The following is a 13,277-nucleotide window of genomic DNA, read 5'->3' as shown; positions in this document are numbered from 1 at the left end:
GAGAGCAGTAGGGGGCAGTAGGGGGCAGTAGAGAGCAGTAGAGAGCAGTAGGGGGCAGTAGAGAGCAGTAGAGGGCAGTAGGGGGCAGTAGAGAGCAGTAGGGGGCAGTAGAGAGCAGTAGGGGACAGTAGGGGGCAGTAGAGAGCAGTAGGGGGCAGTAGAGAGCAGTAGGGGGCAGTAGAGAGCAGTAGAGAGCAGTAGGGGTAGTAGAGAGCAGTAGGGGGCAGTAGAGAGCAGTAGAGAGCAGTAGAGAGCAGTAGGGGGTAGTAGAGATCAGTAGGGGGCAGTAAAGAGCAGTAGGGGGCAGTAGAGAGCAGTAGGGGGCAGTAGAGAGCAGTAGGGGGCAGTAGAGAGCAGTAGGGGGTACTAAAGGCAGTAGGGGGCAGTAGAGAGCAGTAGGGGGTACTAAAGGCAGTAGGGGGTATATACACAGACACACACACTGAAGCTCCTTAGCACCAAGTTACAGGGGTGGGGTGGGGTTGTGGTGAACTTACATACACACACACACAAACAAGCTTGTGAATTCAGTGGCTGTAAACTTAATTTTCCTTTTGTTTGGTTTTAGCTTCACATCTAGGACAAGGATTTACTTAAAGGAACACGGCAACATAATGGGAAATGCGCTTACGTCTTATGCCCTTACCAACTTTCTCTCTCTGCGTTCAGTTGAACGCTATCCAGCTCTATTAGTTCTATTGGCACTCTATATCCCGCTCTATTAGTTCTATTGGCACTCTATATCCCGCTCTATTAGTTCTATTGGCACTCTATATCCCGCTCTATTAGTTCTATTGGCACTCTATACCCCGCTCTATTAGTTCTATTGACACTCTATATCCCGCTCTATTAGTTCTATTGACACTCTATATCCCGCTCTATTAGTTCTATTGACACTCTATATCCCGCTCTATTAGTTCTATTGACACTCTATATCCGCTCTATTAGTTCTATTGACACTCTATATCCCGCTCTATTAGTTCTATTGACACTCTATATCCTGCTCTATTAGTTCTATTGACACTCTATATTCCACTCTATTAGTTCTATTGACACTCTATATCCCGCTCTATTAGTTCTATTGACACTCTATATCCCACTCTATTAGTTCTATTGGCACTCTATATCCCGCTCTATTAGTTCTATTGGCACTCTATATCCCACTCTATTAGTTCTATTGGCACTCTATATCCCGCTCTATTAGTTCTATTGACACTCTATATCCCGCTCTATTAGCGCAAATTAATGGAAACGGAATGGTAACAGCTAGGCTAGTGGTCCGTATCCGCTTCCCTTAATTTGTGCTAAGCTAGGCTATCTTGCAGCCGGATAGTTTTACGAAATGGGTATCTTCTCTCTCCCGTCTGACTCTGTGTCCCGTAACGTCGCCGTGTTCCTTTCCAAGTGCCTTTTAACCCTTTCACTGCCACACGACAGCCGGTTAACCCTTTCACTGTGACAATACAGAAGGTTAGCCCTTTACTATCACACAACCGACGGCGAATGATGGAGCATCGCCGTCGGTTGTGTGATAGTAAAGGGCTCACCTTCTGTCGTGTGGCAGTGAAAGGGTTAAATGTAGCCGCTGATAATAGGGCGGCTGGGGGCGATTCTTGCTCAAATGTGAATCACCATTTTTCCCCTCTAAGAATTGAGATCTCTCACACGAATCGACATGTATTGCACTCTTTCTTAAACAGACAACATAACATATCAAAGTGCTTGACTTAAACTTAAACATAACATTATTATGAAAGTGCTCGACTTAAACTTAAAAGTCTCTTGTAACGTGCTAAATAACTCGAGTCAGAATCGTCGTCATAAAAAGTAAAAAAATAAATAAAAAGATTTATAAAAAAAGAATCGTCATAATTTAGAAATGAGATTGCATAGGGGCGGTCAGGTGGCGTAGCGGAGATTGCGTTCGTCACCAACCCCGGAGACGCTGGATTCGCCTGTTCGAAGAAAAAAAATAAGATTGCATAGGTCTATGAATCGAGATCGCACATTTTTTATTTATTTTTCCCCCGATTAACCTGCGCTCCTCCTGCCAGGCCTCGCCGGGCGTCCATGGGCTCCAGAGAGGCGACGCGCGGCGCCGACACGGTGACTCACCAGCTCACCAGGAAGCTGCAGCACCTGAAGAAGAAGATCAAGCAGTTCGAGGAGCAGTTCGAGAAGGAGAGGAACTACAAGGTATCACCATTCACCCTCGACACTAACCACTCGTAGGGGACGCACCGATCCGACTTTTTCAGTCCCGATTACCTGGGCTTTGGGTATCGGCCGACACCGAGTGCCGATCCGATACCCATTGTTCAATTAATAAACTGTACGCCTCACTGTGTGGAAGAGACTGGGATCATTCATTTGTGCACGGCAACATCGGGCTTGACTTAAAAACATTACTTTCCTAACTTAGTGAAACAAAATGTAACAAATTAACACATAGATATAAATGTACTGAATTGTTATTTATTAAATTATAATTGTCACAGATACCCGATCTAGCTATTTTAGTCATGTCGGGGCTGATATCCGATATCAATATCGGATCGGTGCATCCCTACTAACCAGTCCATTTACATTCACTGCACACACATACAGAAGGAGAGGGACTACAAGGTATTCACCCTCGACACTAACCCGTCGCTCCACATTACAGACAAACATGGTATCTCAAAAATAAAACAATTCTCTCCTCCCCTATCTTCAACCCCCCTATTCTCCCTCCTTTCCTCCCCTCCCCTCCCCTCTTCTCCCCTCCCCTCTTCTCTCCTCCCATCTCCTCTCCTCTCCTCTCCTCTCCTCTCCTCTCCTCTCCTCTCCTCTCCTCTCCTCTCCTCTCCTCTCCTCTCCTCTCCTCTCCTCCTCTCCTCTCCTCTCCTCCCCCCTCTCATCTCCCCCCTCCTCTCCTCCTCCCCCCTCCTCCTCCCTTCTCCTCTCCTCCTCCCCCCTCCTCCTCCCTTCTCCTCTCCTCTCCTCCTCCCCCCTCCTCCTCTCCTCTCATCTCCCCCCTCCTCTCCTCCTCCCCCCTCCTCCTCCCTTCTCCTCTCCTCCTCCTCCTCCCTTCTCCTCTCCTCTCCTCCCTTCTCCTCTCCTCTCCTCCTCCCCCCTCCTCCTCCCCTCTCCTCTCCTCCTCCCCCCTCCTCTCCTCTCCTCCTCCCCCCTCCTCTCCTCTCCTCTCCAGCCCTCTCATGGAGACAAGGCAGCTAACCCCAAAGTTCTCAAATGGATGACTGACCTCACCAAGATCCGCAAGCAGCTTAAAGGTAGGTGCACTGTGTGTGTGTGTGTGTGTGTGTGTGTGTGTGTGTGTGTGTGTGTGTGTGTGTGTGTGTGTGTGTGTGTGTGTGTGTGTGTGTGTGTGTGTGTGTGTGTGTGTGTGTGTGAGAGAGCGAGATAATGAGAAATACTTACATGCACGTATACAGTATGTGTCTGTACATCTATAATCATGTGTGTGTGTGTGTGTCTTGTGTGCGTGTGTGTGTGCGTGCGTGTGAGCGTGTGTGTCCGAGGTAGAGTGTCTGTGTGCCATCCTGTTCCTCATCGGGTGCATTAACCCTTTGATCACCGATGACCTCTGTTACAGCTCCATCCTCGTGCGCACGCTGCTCCGACACGCACACACACACACACACATCAATCAACCAACCAACCAACCAATCATAGTGTTGTGTCATGGCTGTCACACGCGTGCCCCACCCTTCATTGTGCTGGTGCGTCTCTGTAAGCCCCTCCCCCCCATACATGAGTCCACACAGTGTATTCAGCAGGGTCAAACGCTACGCAGCGTCCTTGGGATTCAGCGCTCGTTAACGGGTTAATTTGATAAGCGACGGTGCATGATGACAATAATCAACGTTTAGTCCTTTTGATCTACAGATCCAGGATCAGAATCACTTGAGAATATCATCTCACTTATCGAATACCTGATTTGCATGCCCTCGTTCATTTATCCAGTTATTCGTTGCACTTGTTGCTGACCTCTTGCTGACCTCTTGCCCCTGTCGGAGGTGGGGTTCCCCGCGAGAAGACGGTCTGGTCTCGCCTGTGCTCTCTGGCTCCTAACAGCGTTAGTTTTGTCTGACCCGGCGTTCAATATTAAATTAATTCAATGTTTTTGTATTCAAGTAGTTTTTTGCGGGGGCTACCGCAAGCTTGGTGCGTCTGGCGAGAGCTTGAATGGGGAACGTGAGATCATTTAAATTGGCGCTTAAAGTGCAGCCGCGAGTTCAGTGTCGCTATGTTCATCAAATTGGTATTCAATTTGGCTCTAAGGTCTTAAAAAGTCTTACATTGAACTTGTTGAAACCTGCATATACTCCAGTTCAACACTGTTTGTACCCTACCCTTCCTGCTGACTTGTTGTACAGAACTTTTAATTCACTTTGGATAAAAGCGTCAGATAAATAGCTAGATGTAAATATAAAGTCAGTGCAGTTTGAGTTAAATCAAATAAAATGTATTTGTAAAGCCCGCAATCACAAGTTAATGTCCCCATGGGCCAGACAAGTCTTCTTTAAACAAGTCAAGAAGAAACATCGCAATAAATCAAGAACAGAAAACCCACCATGAAATCCTAAATAAATGTAAAATAAATAAATGCAACACTCCCAGACCAGCGACGGTAAGGAGAAACTCACTAAATAGGAAAAAAGCACCACAGACAATGTGGAGGAGAGAAACCTTAGAAGGGCCGTTCAAGGGGGGGATCTCCCTTCTTGGATGTGGGTGATAGTAGTGTTGCTATGGATGATCGATGGGTGGAGAATAAAAATAGTTGGTATGCATGTACACACACGTGTAATAAAACACAAATATGTACATGCAATAGCAACTGGGGTACATGAGAAATGTTTTTAAAGATTCTAAATTGACATTTTAAATAGAATGGAGCTAAGAACAACAACGACAAAAGAGAAAGCATAGATAAACGAGCGCTAGTATGAAAATAGGATAAAGGCTAAATGTCGAGGCTCAAAAAACACCCGAGTCCAGGTGAGAAGACGAGGCTGTGTATCTGTCTGCCCCTGCTGACCCACGCTCTGCCCCCCGAACCTCTGTCTCGTTCACTGTGGCTCAACCCTCCTGAGGAGGACGAGCCGTGGCCGAAAGGTTACTCTCTTGTTTAAAATCAAAAAAAAGAAGAAGAAAATAACCGGAACACCCCCTCTCCCCCTCCTCTTCCTCCCTCCCTCCTCCCGCCCGCCCGCCCACCGATTGATTGATTGACCGATCCGACCAACCCAGGAGTCCGCCAGCACCACCTTTACCCCAGAGGCTCCTTGAGGCACCAGGCTTTGCTGCATTCACACAGACGCCATCACCCCCTCCACCCTCCCTCCCTCCCCCTCCTCCTCCTCCTCCTCCTCTCCCTCCTCCTCCTCCTCCTCTTCTCCCTACGCACCCCCCCATCACACACTCACCCCCCCACGCTGCTTTGGCTTGGGCTCTAGACAGTACCACCCCAGTAAGTACAAAGCCCCTCAGTAAGTAGAACATGTCTACCCTTACTTTACTTACTATATGCTGTTGACCACCGCAGAGCCGCGAGGTTCTGTTCTAGTGATTGTAGCCCGCTGCCACTCTTTGTCTTGACCGCCGAAAGGAATGTTGTTGTTGTTGTTGTTGTTTTTGTTGTTTACTAGCTGTGTTTGGAATATTACTCTGTGTTGTTGTGGCTGTGTGCACTGTTGTTGTTGATGGTGTGTGTGTGTGTTCCGTGGGCGTTTTCCTCCCCCCCTCTCTCTCGTTATACTCTGATTGGTTCATCGTCACCATGGCGGCTGTCCATCAAACCTCTTTGCATGCCTGATTGTTGGTGGACAGAGATGTAGACGTTCTCCAGTGGTTAGACTCAAGCTTCTCCCTCTCTGTTCTTTACCTCCACCCCTCCCTCCCTCCCTCCCTCTCTCTCTCTCTGTCTGCCTCTCTCTCTCTCTCTCTCTCTGTCTGCCTCTCTCTCTCTCTGTCTGCCTCTCTCTGTCTGCCTCTCTCTCTCTTCTGTCTCCCTCTCTCTCTCTGTCTCCCTCTCTCTATCTCTCCCTCTCTCTATCTCCCTCTCTATCTCTCTATCTCCCTCTCTCTATCTCTCTCTATATCTCCCTCTCTCTATCTCTCCCTCTCTCTATCTCCCTCTCTATCTCTATATCTCCCTCTCTCTCTCTCTATCTCCCTCTCTCTATCTCCCTCTCTCTATCTCCCTCTCTATCTCTCTCCATCACTCTATCTCCCTCTCTCTCTCTCTGTCTCCCTCTCTCTCTCTGTCTCCCTCTCTCTCTATCTCCCTCTCTCTATCTCCCTCTCTCTCTCTATCTCTCCCTCTCTCTATCTCCCTCTCTCTCTCTCTCTATCTCTCTCTATCTCCCTCTCTCTATCTCCCTCTATCTCTATCTCCCTCTCTCTCTCTCTCTCTCTCTCTCTCTCTCTCTCTCTCTCTCTCTCTCTCTCTCTCTCTCTCTCTCTCTCTCTCTCTCTCTATCTCCCTCTCTCTATCTCTCTCTCTCTCTATCTCCCTCTATCTCTATCTCTCTCTATATCTCCCTCTATCTCTATCTCCCTCTCTATCTCTCTCCCTCTCTCTCTCTCTCTCTCTCTCTAGATGCCAGACACCGTGCGGAGAGCGAGCTGGGGCCCCACACTCGTCCCCGTAGCAACACCCTGCCCAAGAGCTTCGGCTCCACGCTGGACCACGATGCATCGGCGGAGGTCAAAGGTCAGCGTCCCACCAGGGAGGAGACCCTGGATCTGATCCAGCGACGTGTCCGGGGGAAGAGGCACGAGGACGGCTGGCCAGACGACATCAAGGTCCGTTCAGCCCATTTCTTTTTTCGTTCATAATTTTTATTTAATTTTTTTTAAACTTTGACCAGTCAGCTGGTTCTTTTATCGCTTTTTCTGGTCAAGCATGACCGACAGAAACAGGTTGAAATGGGGTATAGATCGGGGGAAAGACACTCTGAGAAAATACGGCGAGTCCGGGAGTCGAACTCGTGTACCCCAGATCCGTGACGCGCACGGTTGTCCCCGACGCCGAAATAGCGTCCGAGGTACGCGGTGAGCTACTGGAGCTCCCCCATTCATAATTTTTTTAAATATAAAGTTTGCCAATAGGGGTGTAACAGTAGTATTGGCAGTGGTAGTAGTCGTAAATAGTAATCCACTATATTTTTTTATTTTCTAAAAAAATAAACCAGTTCAACACAGGTAACCACTTTTGCTTCATTTCTTTGATGGCTCAAATGTCTGCTCTAGTCCAGTGGTTCCCAAACCTCTCCTCGAGGCACCCCAGCCGTTCCATGTATTTGTTAAATTCCACCACCAGCACACCTTGATTCAACTAATAAAGGGCTAGTTAAGTTGAATCAGGTGTGCTGGTGGTGGAATTTAACAAATACATTGAACGGCTGGGGTGCTTCGAGGAGAGGATTGGGAAGCACTAGTCTAGTCGATTTTGTGTTTTGAGCACAAAGTTCATCATAGATCTAGCCTCTTTATTTTGCTCTCAAAGTGCACCAGATTGATGCATTTAACTTTAAAATGTACCAAAATAATATTCCGGGGGGTCATGCCACCGGACCCCCCTAGAGGGGCCTAGGTTCACCCACCACAGTCTCACTAAATCCTGTGGGAAACACTGGGTCCCCAACCTTTTTTGCACCACGCACCGGTTTAATGTAGGCATTATTTTCACGGACCGGCCTTCAAGTTGTGGCAGATAAATACAGCAAAAATAAAATAACACGACCGGCATAAAACGAATGTTAAGTGCATGAAAAATACAACTCACCATAACGCTGAATCAGTGGGAGCCCTGGGCTTGTTTCTCTGCAACGAGATGGTCCCATGTCACGTTTTTCTCTTTAAAAAAAAACTCCAAAGGCTTATCAACTAATTCAGGGCCAACCACGAGATAAGTCGGGTTAACTCGCCATGCGTTGTGTGCCAAGACCCGAGAAAACTCTGGTTTTAATCGTTATTTCTTTTATTAGCGATATCCATTCATTTTTCATCCATCCAGCCTGACGTTATCATTGGGAATGGGTCTGAGCTCGAAAATGGCAAATACCGCCGCCTATCGTCTCCCGGATGGTAATGCACATCATTGGATTAGATTGGATGGGACTGTGCATCAGAAAAAAAACTCCGGTCCGGGGTTTCCCTTCTCGGGCAAGCAGTATCGTGTTATCACATTCACTGGCGAGGCTGGGAGAAGGGTTGATTATGTGTTTTGGACTATACCACCAGCTGCTGCTGGTGGTGCTGGAACTGGGAGACACCTGAGAATGGGGATATGTAGACACAAGAGGGAGACAAAAGACAACAGACAACAACAAAAGACAACAACAAAAAAAAATTGTTTGCGCGCTTATTTTTTTAGTAGCGTATCACGTGACCGAGACAAGCATCTTGACGTGTCCAAGAGGCACGTGTAACGGGTGTAAAACTCACTCCCCAGAGGCATCCAAACTGAGCGCTTAGAAGGGAATTCCTTTCTTGGCGCAGCGGTTTGTGATGTCGCCCGCAGTGCGGACGCCTGGGGTTCGACTCCCACTCAAGGCATGGTCGAATTCGTGGCAGGGGCGAGTTGCCTCTGTTACACACGCACAGGTGAATGTTACGTCGGGAGAAAATCCGTAAATTTTTCAAAATAAAACACCTTTCAGTCTCAAATAATCAATACAACAGAAATTATATAAATGATTTATTCTTTCCGTGCGGCCCAGTAACAAATGCCTCACGGACCAGTACCGGGACCACTGTTATAGACAGTGGTGCAGTGCTGGGCACACGCGGTCAAACGACGTTTGGGCTTCGAAGTGCGCGCATCCTATTATTATGCAAAGTCTAGGTGATAAGTGCCTAGACTTTGCATAATAATAGGATACCGTTTGGCCTTCGCCCATATTACGACTGCACCCCTGGTTATAGACCACTGCACCTCCGCGTTACGTGGAGCTCATGGGAGAGCGCGGGGGGATAGAAGGAATGAATGTTGATTAGAGAACCTTGCAGGGGTGTAACGTTGCAACCTCACAACGATTCATTTAGATTACGATTATTCAGGCAACGATTCAATGCATCATGAAATCTCTTCATTTGACTTCGATTGGATTAATTTTCGATACATTTTCTATCTGTTAATTCCCCAAAAAAAATGTGAATACACAAATGTGGCTGGGGGAACTGATTCACTCAGCATGAATGGACTATAGTTCAATAAAAACAATACACACAAAAAAAAAAGAAAAACAAATATATATATATATTTTATTTTTTACGATTCTAACATATTCTAACATATTCAAATCGATGCATTTCGATTAATCAATGCATCGTCACGCCCCTAGAGCCTTGACATAAATGGTTGTAGCTACGGCTGCGGTGTTGCTGGAGACATGGTCCGATATACTTTTTTTATATATACGCCCGAGTCGCCTGAACACGGGAGAGGCCGAGAGAGTGCCGATCGACTTGGGACTGGTCTCTCCGTGTGTTGGAGTCTTAATTTGGATCATGTCGTCTCCTGTTGCGGTGTCGGCCTGTGCCTCACTGGCTCCTTCCTGTAGCTGTAAATGAACTGCTGCGTCCTCCTCCTCCTCCTCATCCTCGTCCGTCTCCCGTCTCTTGGTCCCGCTAGAAGATGACCAAGGAGCAGCTGTCCTGTGAGAAGACGGTCCTACAGAAGAACCTACTGCACTACGAGGGCCTGCACGGCCGACCTGTGAGTTATCACTGTGTTAATAACACAACACCTCACCCTAGGCATAATACAAAATATTGTTGGTTTCCTGTTGGTTGTCAGTTTGGCCATGATTTAGGTAGGGAATTTTTATTTTTTTTTATTCTTTCCCACGGCGACTATGGATAGGGAATTTCTTTATTTAATTAAAATGTTCACAACAACATGGATGCATGTACTCTGCCAGCATGTTTAACATCCATAATACTAAATGTTTGACTAAGATTTCTATGAAACTTTATTCTAAAAAAAATAATAATAATAATCTGATTTTTTATATAATTTTTTTTTAAAACTCATAAAATATATTTGGTCGCACCTAAATCGCCAGGGTCGGTCGGCAACCGGAAACCAACTATTATTTTTGTTAGGCCCTCCTGCCACCTGCAGCATGTTACTATCCACCATTAGACCTAACCCTGAATCACTCACCCTGACGCTAATCCTAACTGGTGTGATGTCTGGGGCGACAGTGGCTCAGGACACAGAGCGGTTGTTTGGTCATCTGAAGGTTCCCGGTTCGATTTTCTACTCCTCCCGGGCAGTCGAAAGTGTCTTTGAGCAAGACACTTAACTTAACCCCTTGCACCTTTGCACGGTTGCCGTCGGTCGGTGTGTGTGAGTGAGTGAGTGAGTGACTGGGTGAATGTGAGGCATAAATTGTAGCTCTTTGGATCCACTGTTTCTGACATGTAGACTTTATTACTGACATCCCACAATGAACATCTCGCAACAAATAGATTTCCCAGTGCTATGTCTGTTAGTCTACGTCGTGGAACAGAGGAGTGAAGGACTCTGTCTGTTAGTCTACGTTGTGGAGGAGAGGAGGATTGTCTGGATCACTGAAAAGTGATAGATGGAAGTTCTAAACGTAACCCCTCTCTATCCGTCTTTCTCTCTCTCTGTGTCTAACTCTGCCGTCTCTCTATCTCTCTCTATCTGTCTTTCTCTCTCTGTCTAACTGCTGTCTCTCTCTCTCTCTGTCTCTCTCTCTCTCTCTCTCTAATACAGGTCACTAAAGACGAGCGCTTGGTGGTGAAGCCTCTGTATGATCGTTATAGGCTGGTTAAACAGATGCTCACTAGAGTCAGCATCACACCTGTCACAGTACGTCACTACACACTCACACACACACACGCACACACTCACACACACACTCACACACTCACACACATTGTATTAGTACACAGTATGTTACAATATTCTACTTTATCTTGTGGTGTTGACCACTCTGTGTATGTGTATGAAGCATGTCTGTAGGGTGGATTTAAATGGACAATAAGTAGGGGATGTCCGATGTTATCGGCCGATATTGGCATTAAAATGTAATATCGGAAATTATCGGTATCGGTTTTCAAAAAACACACTCACACACACACACACGCACAGACACACACACAGACACACACACACAGACACACACAGCTAGCATCATATCTCCTGAGACAGGCTAGTTGTGTAATGAGCCCGTATTAGGCGTCAAGTATGAGGAGGGGAAAGCATGACATTAACCTTAACACTTTGGGTGCCATGGGTTAAATTCATTATATACCATAGGTTGCCGGCTCTATTTGTCTATGGAGAAGTACCCCTTCTTTGCATGGCTATAACTTTTTAAATTCTATTGCTACATTGCCATTATTAGGGCCCATTCAAAGTCCTATATGTATTGTTCATTGTGTAGCAACGTTAAACTTTTTCATTCACATATTCATAGTAAAGTATGGTCTAATGTATAAGTATGTTTTCATCTCTTTCTGCAGCTTTCTCCAGAACGTGATCTATAGCCCCAAATGCATTATATTGATGATGAAATACAGTTTGATGGCAATCGGGGCGATATAAAAAATTTCAATTGGACGTACTTCTAGAATGATCTACGTATGATCTGATGATGACCGGATGGGCGGGGGATCGTTTATAATTCCGTGGGCAGCGTTATATCATTCATCTAGTGTGGGTCATATGTTCATCATAACAGTTTATATGGAACACGTTCAACAATAACGCTGAATCTTACCGGATATTCCTCGCGCCGTTGGACGATCAGCGTGGTGTAGACCGTTTTCGATTATGGGATGTTTATCCTGATGAACCATTTCCAGCTTGTATAATACTATATACGTCCAAATCATGTTGTTTATCGAGTTATTGGCAATGGATCGCTATATATTGTGCCGAGCCAGAGTGCCGGCAGCCAAACCGAGTGCCCGGAAGTAATATGGCCGACCAGCACAACCTCCACAGCACTTCCTGTTTGGCGATTGCGCCGATCGGCCACCAGATGGCGCTCCTGAACCGCCAGAGAGCTCAGTGGGTCCTCCTGGTGGATCTCAGGCCAGCGGAGGGGAAATATGAATCCGATCACAGATTTTTGAAATATTGATATTAAAGATGCTGTAAAGCGTCCTTCGGCAACTTGAGCATGGCCGGGAATGACGCTGTAAAGCGTTTCCCGGCAGTTAAAGTGTTAAAGGGAAACGCCACCCTCTTCAAAGCTCCATACTTTACATCCCAGTGACATCACTGAATGGAGGGGTCTCTCTCTCTGATGTCTACCTTCAGGAGAGAGTGGTGGGTGTTCACACATACTGACTGAACTGTCCTGGGGCACGGGAAGAACCTATGTGGATTATTAAAATGGGGGCGCACGATTTATCGCTTGAAGGCCAGCCTTTTGGGACTGATTTTCCGATATTTCATGATTTTCGCAGAGCTATTTCTATATTCTATATATTATGCCTATGTGTCTAATACGCCCGTCGCTTATCAATGACTTGCTTGCAGTCAACATGTACGAAACAGATTGTTTTTTCATCGGTACATTTCCGTTTTATACCGTTTTGAAAAACAGACGTTTTTGGAAATTTCAAAAAAAAGAAAAAGATTAGCCATTTACTGGAATACACGTTGTCATTTTCCGGCTGATTTATTAATCGTTTTCAAATAAACGCTAGATTATCGATAGTATATGTGTACTTATGCACGCTAGAGAAGCGGGCTGAAAAATCTATTATCTATGACCTGGTCAGTGGTAACGTCATAATACACACATAGGGGACACGTTGTGGAATATGTGAAAAAATTACCCCAAGACTGGTCAAATAGATTCCTTACCTCACATCAGATGTTCTGCAAAAAGATTATTCCAATTCCTGATCGCCATTCCAAATATCGATCGCGTTTATTGATCCAACGATCCAACCTCGAAACACATATTCCACGCTGCTCTGAGGGTCCCCAATGAATGCAATCGTCTCGGGTTACATGCCTGAGAAGTAAAATGTGGAATCCGTTTTTTTCCCCCCCCCCCATGCATTTCCATTGAGTCCAATCCAATGGGTGCATTACCATCCGGGAGACGATAGGGGGCGGTATTTTCCCTTTTAGAGGTCAGAGGCCAGTCCCAATGATAACGTGAGGCTGGCTTGAATGGATATCGCTAATAAAAGCAATAACGATTAAATAACGAGATTTCTCGTCGTTGGCACTCAACGCATGGCGGCGAACAACGAGTTTCTCGTCGTTG

At 46.3% G+C, this 13,277-nt stretch overlaps 1 protein-coding gene across 1 annotated transcript in view; it reads left to right on the top strand.

Annotated features, from left to right (window-relative positions):
• fam13b (family with sequence similarity 13 member B) overlaps positions 1–13,277 on the top strand; it is a gene marked incomplete at its 5' end in the record, with an annotated part of 152,906 nt that overhangs the window by 132,568 nt on the left and 7,061 nt on the right. The window contains 7 exon segments of the mRNA XM_084332495.1: positions 2,055–2,196; positions 3,191–3,272; positions 5,257–5,350; positions 5,352–5,476; positions 6,608–6,813; positions 9,647–9,730; positions 10,760–10,855. Of these exon segments, the coding sequence (XP_084188621.1) occupies positions 2,055–2,196; positions 3,191–3,272; positions 5,257–5,350; positions 5,352–5,476; positions 6,608–6,813; positions 9,647–9,730; positions 10,760–10,855 (829 nt within the window).

The sequence above is a fragment of the Notolepis coatsorum genome, assembly GCF_963971535.1.
Source record: "Notolepis coatsorum genome assembly, chromosome: 16".
NCBI classification, from domain to species: domain Eukaryota; kingdom Metazoa; phylum Chordata; class Actinopteri; order Aulopiformes; family Paralepididae; genus Notolepis; species Notolepis coatsorum.
Note: the sequence above shows the minus strand (reverse complement) of the source record. Positions and strands in the feature narration are given on the sequence as shown.